The sequence below is a fragment of the Camelus bactrianus genome, chromosome 1 (genome assembly GCF_048773025.1).
Source record: "Camelus bactrianus isolate YW-2024 breed Bactrian camel chromosome 1, ASM4877302v1, whole genome shotgun sequence".
NCBI lineage: Eukaryota > Metazoa > Chordata > Mammalia > Artiodactyla > Camelidae > Camelus > Camelus bactrianus.
In genome coordinates this window covers 51,374,237-51,387,994 of record NC_133539.1, presented here as the reverse complement: position 1 = coordinate 51,387,994, position 13,758 = coordinate 51,374,237, and the positions used below count along the sequence as shown (strand labels likewise).

Sequence of the window (13,758 nt, the reverse complement as noted above, 5' to 3'; positions counted from 1 at the left end):
CCCAGGTGTATAAGCACAGGACTGGGTGGCCAAGGTGGTGGGAGTGGGGTTCTCCTCTGCCCATTTAAAACCTGCTCATTTGCTACAGTCCTATGGGACTTAAGAATATAAGTTTCATTGGCAATCCAGGGATCCATCCCTTGGGTGGCAGTCAAAAAATTAGGGTGCCAGATGTGTGTACAAGCTCCTTTTAGAGAGATGCTGGCAATCTGACTTTATCTTTGGAGTAAACCAGAGGGGAAAGGCAAAGGAAGTACCCAGAGGCTCCCTGAGCCTCTGGAGAGGATGCAGCCCGGCCCTCTAGATGCTGCTCAATTAAAACTTGGACTCTCAGGCAGCAGCTTGTAATGTATGTAGTCAAATCCCTTTCAGAGAAAGACTGGGAGACAGGCTTTTTTGCCTGCTTTCTCGGGGCTGAGCCCTAGCAGGATAGCCACAGTGAGTACTCACACATCCATTAAGACCTGTTTCTTTGTTTGGTATAGTCTTGTGTGTCTCATGACACATGCCTTGTTGGCTTTCAGAGCTAGGTGTCTTGGCAAGGGCCATCCCTTGGTTGAATGGTTGTCTTTAAAGTTGGTTGCTAGGTGTACAGTCCAAACCCTTCAGTCCTCAGGGAGAAGCTGGGAGTTGGGAGTTCCCTCCCTATATATTGCACTGTGGCAGGGATGGGGCTTGTGATGAGAGCGTGTCTCAGCCTTTCCTGTGGCTGTTTTCTGTGTATCCATGTGGGTATTTTCTCATTTGTCTGATATGGAAAAATCACACAGCTAGTTTCTGGATTTCTTTCAGAGGGAATTGCTCCCTGTGTAGCTACACATTCAATGCATCCAAGGGAGGAGGGACATTCACGAACCTCCTATGTCACCATCTTGGGTCCTCCTTGGCATTTTGCCTCTTTTATTTTTTCCAGAAAGAACTAGAGAAGCAGAAGAGAATTAAAAGGAACCAGCAGCTGGAAGCAATAGCCAAAGAACATTATGAAAAGATGTTGCTAAGAAGAAAAGGTCTGGAACCTTGGAAGAGGTTGAGATTGCAAAGCAAGCAAAACGTCCAGGTATAGTGTCACACTCTGAACCCCTTAAATTAGCAAGTGGATTTTTCAAATAGGATAAACACCCAGTTAGGCTTTGGAGGTTGTTTTGTGATTTAAAAGTCAGAAAGATAAATGAGTTGAGTGTGTGTATTTGTTTTGGGTAGAAGTTTGGATTTGGTCTTCCAAGGTAGATAAAGATTTCTGTAATTGAATAGGTTAAAGAAAAAACTAGAGCAAATTTTTGATTAGAGACCTATAAGGTGAGATAAATAGAGGCCTCTCTCAGCTTCAGCAGTGTATAGCTCTGTAATAAAGAGAAAAATAATTATCGTAAGGTATACTAATCAGGCTTCTGCTACAATAAAGCTGCCTAACAATCAGCCTCAGCACATCATGGATTACAGCCCAGCTGTTTATTTCCCGTTCACGTATCTGTGGGCCAGTCTGGATCAGGCTCAGGTCTCTCCACAGCCTCTCTTTCTGGCTCCAGCAGTTACTCGGGGCATGCTTTTCACCTGGCAGATGTCTGACACGTAAAGGCCAAACCCAGTTACGTGAACGCATATGAAACGTCTGCCTGTATCATGTTCACTAACATTCCACTGGCCAAACAAGTCACAGGGCCAAACTCAAGGTCACTGAGCAGAGAAAGAGGCCACATCTATTCCCCTGGGAGGCAGGATGAAAACACATGCAAGTGTGAGTGTATAATCTTATTATCAGGAACAGTAATCCACCCTACCACACAGACAAATGAAATCAAATCCCACTGAAATTCAGATATATCCAGTGCATAGAATAGGGTGTTAACTACATGATCAAGAAGCTCTAAATAAATAAAATGTTTTCTTTAGAATTCTATTTAATAATAAGGTTAGTAATGCATGCTGGTTATGACTACTCTTACTTACACATTTGGTCAGGTTAATACTGAAAAGTAGGTTAATGTTTTTGGTTATGGAAACCAGGATTAAAAATGAACAGTAATGTTCTATATCCTAAGAATCTCACTAAATTCAGTACCATACCTTTGTGAATGTGACTTAGGCTCCTGTTTGGAGGCCTGGGCCCATCTGTGCCCTAAGCCATTGCTGTTTTGCTTTGGCTTTTTCCTAGTAATGATGTGGAAGGGCTGACCCTTAGTCTTCTGAGTGAATGAGTCTGGAAATGAAATTTGAAATTTGAATGGAAATTTGCTTCTTGTAATATACTGCCACAAAGACTGGTTTTATCAGATAGTTTGTTATCCAGTTGAGTGCTCCTAGTTTTGTTTTATTTTATCTGATTGTTGTCTATTATTTTTAATTATTAATACACAAAAGAAAAGCAGACAGGGAGTGGAAAACACTCTAACAGACTTATCAGCTCTGCTTTTTTGGTCCCTGATTTTGACCAAGTAAAATCAAGAAAGGTATAAAGTTTAGAAATAAAATAATCTATGAGTGAATAACCAAATTAAATTTTTAAAAATTTATTCATAAGAATGTAAAAATAGAAAAAGGAGTTTGAGCTCAAAATGACAATTATAGGCTTTAAATATTTAAAAATCTAATTAAAATAAAAACAGGAAAACACAGACCTGAAACCATTTCCAAACTTTCCTATCCATAACACCATCTGGAGAACTTAAAAACGAAAAAATGCATCTCTCTGTTCCCACCTCCAGGTCTTCTCAGTGGGTCTGGGGTTTTGGCAAAGGTGGGGTGGAGGACAGTGTGTCAGGGAATCTGCATTTTTAAAAAGTAACCCAGGGGATTCTGATCCCAGTGACCTGAGCACCACATTTTGAGAATCACCTCTCTAGTTTGTAACAAGTGTGTTAGTCTCCTATTGCTGTTATAACAAATTACCCCAAATACAGTAGCTTAAAACAACAGATTTATCATCTTAAAATTCTGGAGGTCAGAAGTCCAAAATCAGACTTACTGGACCAAAGTCAGTGTGTTAGCAGGACAGGTTCCTTGTGGAGGGTCCCAGGAGAGACTGTTTCCTTGCCTTTTTTAACTTCTCGTGGCTGCCTGCATTCATTGCCCACAGCACCTTCCTCGACGCCACAGCTCACATTGATGCTGATCCTCTTACAGGGACTCTTGTGATTAATTTAGGGCTCTTCCATATAATCCAGGATCATCTCCCCATTTTAAGATCCTTTACATAATCACATGTGCAAAATCCCTTTTACCATGTAAAATAACGTATTTCCAGGGTTAGGATGTGGCCATCCCTGAGGGCCACTATTCAGCCTACCACAAAGAATAATGGAATTTTAGAACATCAGCAATTCTCTTCCATCTATTTCAGTTTGTAAATAAGGGAACTGAGCCTTAGAGGAGAACTGACTTGCTAAGGTTACAAGCACACTGGTTACAAAGCTAGAACAGAGTTCAGCAACGCCTTCCTCCAAAACTCCTGCCCAGTTCGGGCGTGTCTTTTATGCTATATAGAAATCAGAGGTGTGTTTAGATACCAACTGTCAGCTGAAAGTAAAAAAAATAAATAAAAGGAGACATTCTGGAGGACAGTAAGAGGAAAGGGCAGCTTCTTCATCCACGAGAGTCGGCTCCCAGGAAGGGATAGAAGAAATTAAGAAAGAAAAGGGGTCCAGTTAAACAGTTCCTGGCTTAACATTTTCCCCCCAGAAGAGTTATTTAGCATTCCCCTTAAATTCAAATGTGCTGTATTCCATTTGTTCCAACAACCATTTTCAGAACTTTTAAGGGATCTTCTGACCATCTTTCTCTCCCTGGATCTCTGTGTTTTCCCAGAGGATGGAGCGCAGGGAGGAGGGTAGGGGGCTGTATGTTTCTGGCTCCCAGGTGCCACAGAGACTTCCTGTGACGGGGATTTAGGCCACTGTGTATGATTGCCAAGGGACTCGCCTGAATCGGTCACATGCACAGTGCTGTGGCAGGACGAGACTTAGAAAAATGTGTAATTGTCTGGAGAGGACTAAACAGAGGGCTTTTCCTTCTGACCTCTTGAAAGAATGTAACAGTTACTTTTTTAAATCTACAGAGTCTGAGTTGTGTGTTTATTCTGATAGAATGATACTCTGAGCCTTTTAAGTTGGTAAGACATTAAATTATTCATCATGTTATTTTTCTATCAAATGTTTTTGTGGTTTATTAATAATGTCTAAATTTCAGTGCTTGTGATAGCTCATTCTGCACAACTAATTGAAAGTATTGGCATTTCCTCAATTAGACAGTGGTTAACTACGTAATAAAGAGAAGTTTGTTAGGGAGTTGCTGCCCAAGCTCCAGGAGAACAAACCAAGAATGTTGCCAGCCACTCGCTTCAAAACTCAATGCAAGTGACATGATGGTTTTGGAGGTTGTTTATCCCATGTCCTTAATAACCAGCCAGTCACTGTGGTCTTCAGGGAGTCAGCACTGAAAAGCTATGCATGTTGTGAATCTAAAATCCCTGTGTAATACAGCCAGCAGTCAAAGCTTTTAGGACGTAGGCTGAATGTCTTTAAGATTATTCTCTCTGGTAACTGCCTACATGTGGTTTACAGCATCACTTGCCACAGTGATGTGTATTTCCTTTGATGTTTTAAGATACAAGGAATAATTTCCTTTTCTCATTTAAAAAATTGTTCAGGTGGCCAAAGAGCATCACTCTTTGGCCCTCCAGAGGAAATGCCTGCTGACCTGGTTCCAGTGGAGTCAGGAAAGCCTGGCTAGGAAAGTGGCCCGGGCTGATCAATTTTATGACCAAATACTGCTTAGGAGAGTCTTCCGGAGCTGGCTGCAGGTAAGGCCACAGGCAAGGGAGTTATAAATACATGTCTCTGCTCAACCCTGTGTAAGAAAATCAGGTGCACTCCAGCCATCAACAGTCATGGTGTTCTTTCAGGAACAATATGGAAGAGTCAATTCATTGCTTTGAAATGAATTTGAAAATGTCAAATCAATTTTTTTTTTGTAAAAAATCTTAAGCACATTTCCTTTCACACAGAGTATCCCTCCACCTGTAACATCATTACATCAGCTTTTGTTTTTATATTAGTTTCTTGTCCCATAATTGCTTAAGTGATTTTACAAGAAACCTGTCCCTTTAGTTTTCTGTTCCTCTGACTACATTATTATCTTCTTAATACATTACCGAGGATATGACCTGAGCTGATACGTTAGCCTTTTTCCTTATGCCTCCAGTGTCCTTTGTTCCTTTGTTTTGTGTTTTATCCGTTGTTCCTTTGTTTTGTCTTTCTCTTTTGTACTGTTTATTTGCTCGAATTCTTTGTGATATAATGTCTCACTTTTTTCCTGTCCTCGTCCCCAGTACCTGATTGATCTTGAGGAAGAATTACAAAAACTGTGTGCACAGTTTCTTCAGAAGAAGGTTTTCCAGGCCTGGTGCAACATGGTCAGGGAGGCCAAGATCGATTCTCAGAACAAGCACAGGACTGCGGTGGAGCACAGTGACAGGTGAGGCTTTGATCTTTACAGAAATTCACTCACTGGCTTCACAACTGCTCTGCAGTAGATTCTGTGCCTGGAATGGGTCTGAAAAGCTGAGGCGGGGGCTAGGAGAGCTGGGCACTCAGAGATACTGGGCAGGGGAGGGAGTCCCAGCTCACCCCCGACCACATGGGTGCAGACAAGATAGGAAATCCCCTGGCACTCCAGGGGCCCATCTTTAAAATGAGGAGGTGGAGGAGGAAGCCTGCCCTCCCTTCCTCACAGGACTGGCAAGAGAATAAAGTGATGGGAATACCTGAAACACACCTAAGCAGAGGTACTGTGTTCTCTGTCATATAGTTTTAAGTTTCTTTCTTTTAAACATTATCTATTGTGAAATATAACACAAATATAGAAAAGTGGTTAAATAATACAAATAAAGCTTAATATCCAGAACTTGTATAAAATGGACACCCTGGTTACCACCGTGAGGTCTAGGACACTGCTGTCCTCTGAAGTCCCTCCAGGCTCCTTCCCAATCACAGGCCTTGCCTCTCCCTCCTGAAGGTAAACTATTCTCCTGACCTTTGTGGAGAACACTTCCTGGTACGTCTTTTTATTTTTACCTCCTAAGTATGCAGACTTCAAGGCTTGGAACTTTATAAAAGTAGAATCATACTATGTCTTATTAACATTTATAATATAGTGATGTCTTTAATTCAGTCCTTGAGGAGTAAGTATTCCATGTAAGTACACTTTTTCTTTGTCTTCTAACTTTAAGCATTTTGGATAGGAATGTTCTAAATTTCCATCTTGCACTTCCCTTTGAGAGTAAACAAGTGACCTGCCTGCCCTTTTTTGGGGATTTAATGTCATTCCTTCCGAGCATCAGTTACCACGGCGGGCCCGTGCGTCCAGGTTCTGAGGTGTGCAGACAGTTGTGGACGTGTAGACGTGTCCCTTTTCTCACTACACTGACTTTTGGGTTGCCTTGTTTTCATTTGTGGAGTGGTGTGTGTGTCTGTTTTTCTATAAGTACTCCTGTTGTGTCGCTGGGAGGGCGCCCACCTCCAGCAACACCTGCTCATCTTTGTTTACAGATACTGAAATCCGTGGGCTGGGAAAACGTAAGCAAGTTGATTCTAATTTTGTCTAAAATAAATAGGCAATGAATCAGGGGATTCAGAGGACTTGCCTTTGAATAAATGCTTTCATTTGAACCTCCCTGGTCCTCGTTTATACGAGGATAACCACAGAACCACAGTCTTTATGGGGTTGTTGTAAAGACAAAACAAGGTAACAAGGGACCTCAATTAATGCACTGCTTGGCCCAAAATAATAGCTGTTTTTTTGTTTATTGTCATGTTAATGTATTATTATTAAACATCTTTTGTTTTCTGCTTCTCAGCTGCCAAAAACAGAATGAAAGATTCCCTGGGGCAGCTGCCTGATGTGACAGGACAGTGAGGGGGCTTTCACACACCACCTCATCTGACCGCAGTGTAGGCCGGAGGGGAGGGGGGCGGACGTCAGGATTCCCGTTTTCAGGGAAGGAAACTGAAGTTACAACCAGGTTGGTGAATTGCCCAAGGTGCTCAAATAACAAATGGTGGACCCTGGACTCCGTCAGGTTTTCTGACTCCAAATCATTCTCTTCTTGCTAAATCAGTCTTCTTCCCAATTTTTCTAATAATTCGATCTCATCTGTCAATTAAAATAAAATAGTAAGATGGTGGTCCTATTCAGGGTTTGAAGTTACGTAATCGGTATGGAAATCCATGCATTCAACAAGAAATAAATTCTCAGCCAGGGTCTGCCTGATGTAAAAGCACTGCTGTGACTTCATCCCTTCCCATGCATCTCCTCGTTCTCCCTGGTCCAGCCCCACTGGCCTCTCTCAGTGCTCCTTGGACAAACCACACTCATACCTGCTTCAGAGCTCTCACGTGACCTGTATCTCCTCACCATTCAGGTTTCCACTCAAATGCACACCACTGGCCTCCATCCCTGTCTGTCCAATAACCTGCCCTGTTTTCTTCATAGCACTTAAGACTCTCTGAAATTATCACTGTTTATATGTTTGTTGTCTGTCCGTCCCCACCACATCTTGCTCACTGCTGTATTCTCAGCATGACAGAGCCCAATACATGGGTATGTGATAGTACTTGGTACACGAATGAATGAATGAATGAGTTTTACTGCAGGAGTGATACTAATATGTAGTCACAGATCTTTTAAAAGGAACTTTAACACTTAAAATTGACATTCAGAGTTCTTAATTCAGTTTTATTTGAATGAAAGAATATAGACTTATAAAAAGTCTGGTATTTTATACATGGCAGGACTAAGAGATGTCAGCAGACCTAAGTCTTCATCATCAGCAGGCACTGTGTTGCTGTGCAGGTAGAGCCCAGCCATGCACTTGCCCAGTCCTTCCCAGCTGAACCAGTACTTCTGGGTAAATTTCTGATATTGCCTTGGTACTGCAGTTCTTAACTACTTTGGAGTCTTAGAGCCCTGTGAGGTAGTAATGAAAGTCACAGACCTGCTCCCCAGAAAATGCACACGTGCACATCACACAGAGCTTCACACAAAACGTCAAGGAGCTTGTGGACCTCAGGGGGACAGATGTAGGTAGATGGACATAGATGGACATGGATGGTAGGTAGGTAGATACTATAAATAAGCACCAAACCAGTGACTGTGACCACGCGCTTTAGGAGTTTGGAGGACGGGAAAATAAATGGAGGTGAAGATGATCTAGGAAGATTCCCCCCAGGGGGCAGAGCACTTCAGTTAGGGTAGAACAGTAGGAGCTAAAATGTAGAAGTCAGAAAATGGGAATGTAGCCCCATTTAGAAAAAGGTGTGAACAGCAGGTGAGAGTGGGCAGTGGGGTCAAGGACTGGGAGTGGGTCATACGGCCGAGTACAGGAAGCTGTAAGTGATGGACTGGATGGATGGAAGAAAGCAGATGAAGCAGCGCCACTCCTTGAGGCTCTTGTTTTGTTTTTAACTTAACAGTAATACCTCCTCCAACAACAACAAAAAAATCAACATTATCAGAAACATCAAACAGCCATCAGCCATAAAATTAATGGAGACTGAAATACATTCTAGGGGAGCTTCATTAAAAGGTCAAGAAAGCCAGAATAAATTCCATCTATGCCTCTAGTTGTGAAAATATAAAAGCTATTCTTGCCTCTGCCTGTACTCAAGATGTGTCCTCTTCTAGGAAAGCTGTTTCTTTGATAAAAATTCAGCTCAGGAGGGATCAAGATGGCAGAGTAGGAATATGTGGTGCTCACCTCTCCCAGAAACACAAAAATACATCTACATGTGGAACAATTCTCACAGAAAACTGGAAACTGGCAGAAGATCTCCCATATAACCAAAGCTGCAAGAAAGATCTCCACTTAACTGGGTAGGATGGAGAAGAGGCATCAGGCCAGGACCTGCGCCCCTGGGAGGGATCTGAAAAGAGGAGGTCTGCACAGATGGAACCTCGCCCTGGGGAGGGAGCAGGTGGAGCCACAATCTGGGCATCCCAGTCCTGGGGTCCTGCACAGAGGAGACAGCCCCCTTGGCTGCTGGGAGAACTGCTGGGACAGAGAGAAGGGCTGGAGAAGCCTAGACTCTACTTTCAAGCAGCGCACACAAGTTGTCTTGCCAACAGCCATGGCGAGAGAGCCTTGCACCGGTGGCTCCACCTTCCTGGACTCCCTAATCAGAACAGGGAGAACACTTCTGCCCTGCCCCCTCCACACCCACGTGGTGCAAGATCTGGGCCACCTGGGCGCTGGGAAAAGACTCGGTCAAGCTACGCAGAGAGCGCCGGGGAGCCTGGGGTGTGATTTCGGTGGAGTGGCAGCAGCCATGGTCAGCGTTCACCCGGACGGGACCCCAGGAGCACGTGGTGGTTCACCCTCCCGCCGAGCAAACACTCCACACTGCAGCTTAGTGCAGGATCTGGGACAGGCAAGCCCAGGGAGAAGGCTCAGCCTAGCTGCTCAGAGACGGCCCAGGGGGACTGGGGTGTGAGCTGGGTGGGGCGGCAGCAGCGGCCATTGTCAGAGCTCACTCCTGCGGTGCTGCAGGAACACACCAGGGTTCCTCTCCCAGAGCCACCCACTCCGCACCACAGCTTAGCACTGGACCTGGGGCAGACAGGTCCTGGGAGAAGAGTGCCACAGAAGCAGCCCAGATCTCAGGTGGCAGCACAGCCACGTCACTTCCTGCAGCCATAATTCCCTGACCCCCCAGCCCCAGCCTCGTGAACGTTCCAGCCCCAGCCAGTCCACACCACACCTTGCACTAAATGTGGGACAAACACAACGGGAAGAGACGTGACGTTGGGCTGCATCTGAGCAGAGCCACGGACACCTACACAGGCGGGGCACTGGACCTCTAAGTGCACGAGCCTCCCCCACTTCAGCGCTCCCCCAACTCTGGGGCAGGGCACGCGCTCAGGGGAATGCAGTCTGATCGGGCCTCACCCTCAGGGCTTCTACTCCAACCATTGGGAACCTGACAGGGCGGCGACTGCCACCGAGCAGAGAGGAAGTCCTGCCTCACGCTCTGCTTGGGATTTAGATCCCCCAACACCAACCACCCCCCATCAAGGTGATAACGGCCAGCACACCCTGAGGAATGACGTGGCTGGCATCCGTATCAAAACCAACCCTCGCACCAAAAATACTGGACACAAACAGTCTACACGGGGATGCTCCCACATAAAAACACTCTTTCAAGACCAGTAGATAACTTTCTCTGTCTCTATAAATTCAAGAGAAAAACAGTTAAGTAAAATGAAAAGACAGAGGAACTGGTCCCAATAAAAAGAGCAAGAAAAATCCCCTGAAAGAACAAATAATGAAACAAGAGCTCACCAGTCTACCAGATTCCAAGTTCAAAAAGATGGTAATAAAAATGCTGACTAAATTAAGAAAGCTTATCAAAAGAAACACAGATCACTGTAACAAGGAACTAGAAACTAAAAAGATGAACCCGTCAAAAATGTAGAATTCAATTTCTGAGATAAAATGCAATCTAAAAGCAATGGATAGCCAACTAAATGACACAGAACACATAAATGATCTGAAAGATAGAATAATGAAAATCACCCAATCAGAACAGCAGACAGAAAGACAAATGAAAAACAAATAAAAGCAACATACAAGATCTATGATTACTCTGTAATCAAAACAGAGTAGTACTGGCACAAAAACAGGTCAGCAGAACAGAACAGAGAGCCCAGAAATAAAGTCGCGCACCTGTGGTCAGTTAGTGTATGACAACGCAGGCAGGAATGTACAGTGCAGAAAAGACAGTGTCTTCAACAAGTGGTGCTGGGAAAGCTGGACTGCTTATATGTAAACCAGTGAAATTAGAACATTCCCTCACACCATATACAAAAATAAAACTCAAAATCATTTTAAAGACCTAAATGTTAAGATATATCACCATAAAACCTCCTAGAAGAGAACATAGGCAAGACATTCCTGGACATAAACCATAGCAATATTTTCTTAGATCTGTCTCCGAAAGCAAAAGAAATAAAAGTAAACAAATGAGATCTAATCAAACTTAAAAGCTTTTGCATAGCAAAGGATACTATCAACAAAATGAAAAGATAACCTATGTAATGGGGGGAAATATTTGCAAATGACAGGACTCACAAGGGGTTAATATCCAGAATAAACAAATAGCTCATACAACTCAATATTGAAAAAACCCAATCAAAAAAGGGGCAGAAGACCTAAACAGACATTTTTCCAAAGACACACAGATGGCCAACAGGCACAGGAAGAGATCTTCAACATCAGTAATTATTAGAGAAATGCAAATCAAAACTGGTCAGAATGGCCATCATCAAAAAGTCTACAAGTAATAAATGCTGGAGAGGGTGTGGAAAAAGGGAAGAATCCTTGTACATTGTTCATGGGAATGTAAATTGGTGTATCCACTATAGAAAACAGTATGGAGTTTCCTTATGAAACTAAAAATACAGCTACCATATGATCCAGCAATTCCCTCCAGGGTATATGTCCAGAAAAAACGAAAACTCTAATTCAAAAAGATACATGCATCCCAATGTTCATAGCAGCAATGCTCATAATTTAAAATAACCAAGACATAGAAGGAGCCCAAGTGCCCATCAACAAACAACTGGCTTAAAATGTGTGTGTGTATGTATCCCCATACACAATATATATTTCACACACACACACACACACACACACACACACACACACACAATGGAATATTACTCAGCCATTAAAAAGAATGAAATATTGCCATTGTGGCAACATGGATGGACCTAAAGAATATTATACTTAATGAATTAAGTCAGATAGAAAAACAAATTATTATATGATAGCACTTATATGTGGAATCTAAAAATAATACAAATGAATGTATATACAAAACAGAAACAGACTCACAGACACAGAAAACAAACTTACAATTCCCAAAGGGGAAAGGATAGATGAAAGGACAAATGGGAATATGGGATTAGCAGATACAAACTACTGTACATAAAATAGATAAGCAACAAGGATTTACCATATAGCACAGGGAATCATACCCACTATCTTGTAATAATCTATAAAGAAATCTGTAAAAAAGGAAAAAAGTTTTAAAGATTATGAACAATTTAGCATCCATTTAACAAATACCACTTTCTATTCACATAAAATAGTACAACATAAATAAAAACAATTCTATTCAAATTATCACTTTAAAATTACAACCGCCACTAAAAATACAAATCAAAGTTATATATTAAAAAAAAAAAACAAACAAAAAAACCCAGTTCAGACATCATCTCTTAAAAAAACTTCTGATGCTCCTCACCACCAGACCAGGCAGTATCCTGATCTACCAGCACTTACCTCCAGCCCTGCAGCCCCCACTGCACTGAGGTGATCTCTCCCCCAGGTGAACCCTTCCTGGGCAGACTGGTCTGCCTCTGTATCCCTGGTGCTCAGCTTTAGTGGACACTAAGGAATCCCATAGTTGTGCTACTTTAAAAGGCCATCGCCTGCCTCCCTACGACAGCAGACACCCTTGCTTCAACATGTGACCCTCCAGAACCAATTTTTCAGGATGTAATGCTAGGGTATCTTGTCTTCAAATTCAAAAGACCATTGTTGGAGTTGAGGTTACCAGTGGGCCGAGCACCAGGACCTTGATGCTTATAACTGGCACGTGCTGCATGTGCTTTCCCTGCATCTCTGCCTGGAGGGCTTACACCACTGGAGCCCTTACTCCGCTGTCCTGTCTTGCACACAGGGTGCGGGCTGCCATCAGGTCCCCTGAGGAGGACATCTCACAGCCTGCACTCAGAGGCACCAGCTGCTCTGCTCAGGTGTCACCTCACAGAGGGCTTCACTGACCACCTGATGGAAAAGATAACCTACTAGTCACTCCCATCCTCCTCAGTTGCTCTATCATCTTCATAAAATTACTGTCTGAACCCATATTGTGATTTCCATACCTTTCATATTTTGTTCACATAAAGATTCCTTCCATAAAGTTTGCAGTGCAGTTCAATGGAAAGTCAGCTTTTCCTTAGCATTTCACATTTTTCCTTCTTATTCTTAAAGGAGGATTCTCTGGACCACATTTCAGACATGGAAGAAGTTTGCAAAATTTACAAAGGAAGAAAGAGGCAAAGAAGAAAGGCGAGAGCAGCTCCGTAGGAAGGTTGCTGAAATTCTTCCAGATTTCCGGATGTTCGCACCGCTGTGACTCATACAGCAGTCGGGTGCTCGGCCCTTGGGTGGGAGGAGGCCTTGGTGTGCCGGTGAACACGGACCAGGGCTGCCAACGGGGTCGGCGTCAGTCTGTGTGTCTGTGTGTTATCTCCACCCGCTCACAGACACACATATACCTGGCTTATGTTCTGTCACATACCTCTTGGATCAGAGAAAGTATTTTGTGACTTTGAACTTCTTGATTTCTCGTGGATTGCTTGTCAGTCCGCTGAAGCATTTACCACAGCGGGACCATCCAAAGGAACAGTCGAACAGTCTAGAGCTCTGCTGTTCAAATGTATCCTATCCTATCTATTTATAGTATCATAAACTTTAAAAAAGACAAGTGTTTGCTTGCCTGAGGCTGTGAAGGAAAATGGGTCCTTATAATGTAAGGTGAATTGCTGACAAATGTAATTTTAATTAAATACAAATTAAAAGTAGTGAGTACTTAGAAAAGGAGGGTCAGCCGTCTAGTACCTTAGCAGCAGCAACAGGCATTCTGCCAGACCCTGTCCCTTTTGCCCACCCCGATGGAAAACCACAGATCAAAAGGTTCT

The 13,758-nt window shown here is 43.2% G+C and overlaps 1 protein-coding gene and 1 long non-coding RNA gene across 4 annotated transcripts in view; one reads left to right on the top strand and one right to left on the bottom strand.

Moving 5' to 3' along the window:
- CCDC191 (coiled-coil domain containing 191) overlaps nt 1-13,544 on the top strand; it is an 81,530-nt gene extending 67,986 nt beyond the window's left edge. For all 3 annotated transcript variants that reach the window (XM_010970819.3, XM_045507165.2, XM_074363801.1), the window contains 4 exons: nt 914-1,057; nt 4,643-4,795; nt 5,324-5,469; nt 13,049-13,544. In XM_010970819.3, coding sequence (XP_010969121.1) covers nt 914-1,057; nt 4,643-4,795; nt 5,324-5,469; nt 13,049-13,193 — 588 coding nt within the window. In that variant the 3' untranslated portion in view covers nt 13,194-13,544. The remainder of the gene's footprint in view (nt 1-913; nt 1,058-4,642; nt 4,796-5,323; nt 5,470-13,048) is intronic.
- Nucleotides 6,779-12,108, bottom strand: LOC141577707 (uncharacterized). Its single transcript, XR_012507018.1, has 2 exons — nt 12,006-12,108; nt 6,779-7,146 (listed from the first exon to the last, which is right to left on the bottom strand). It is a non-coding gene; the product is annotated as an uncharacterized LOC141577707 (long non-coding RNA).
- Nucleotides 13,545-13,758: the final 214 nt, after the last annotated feature.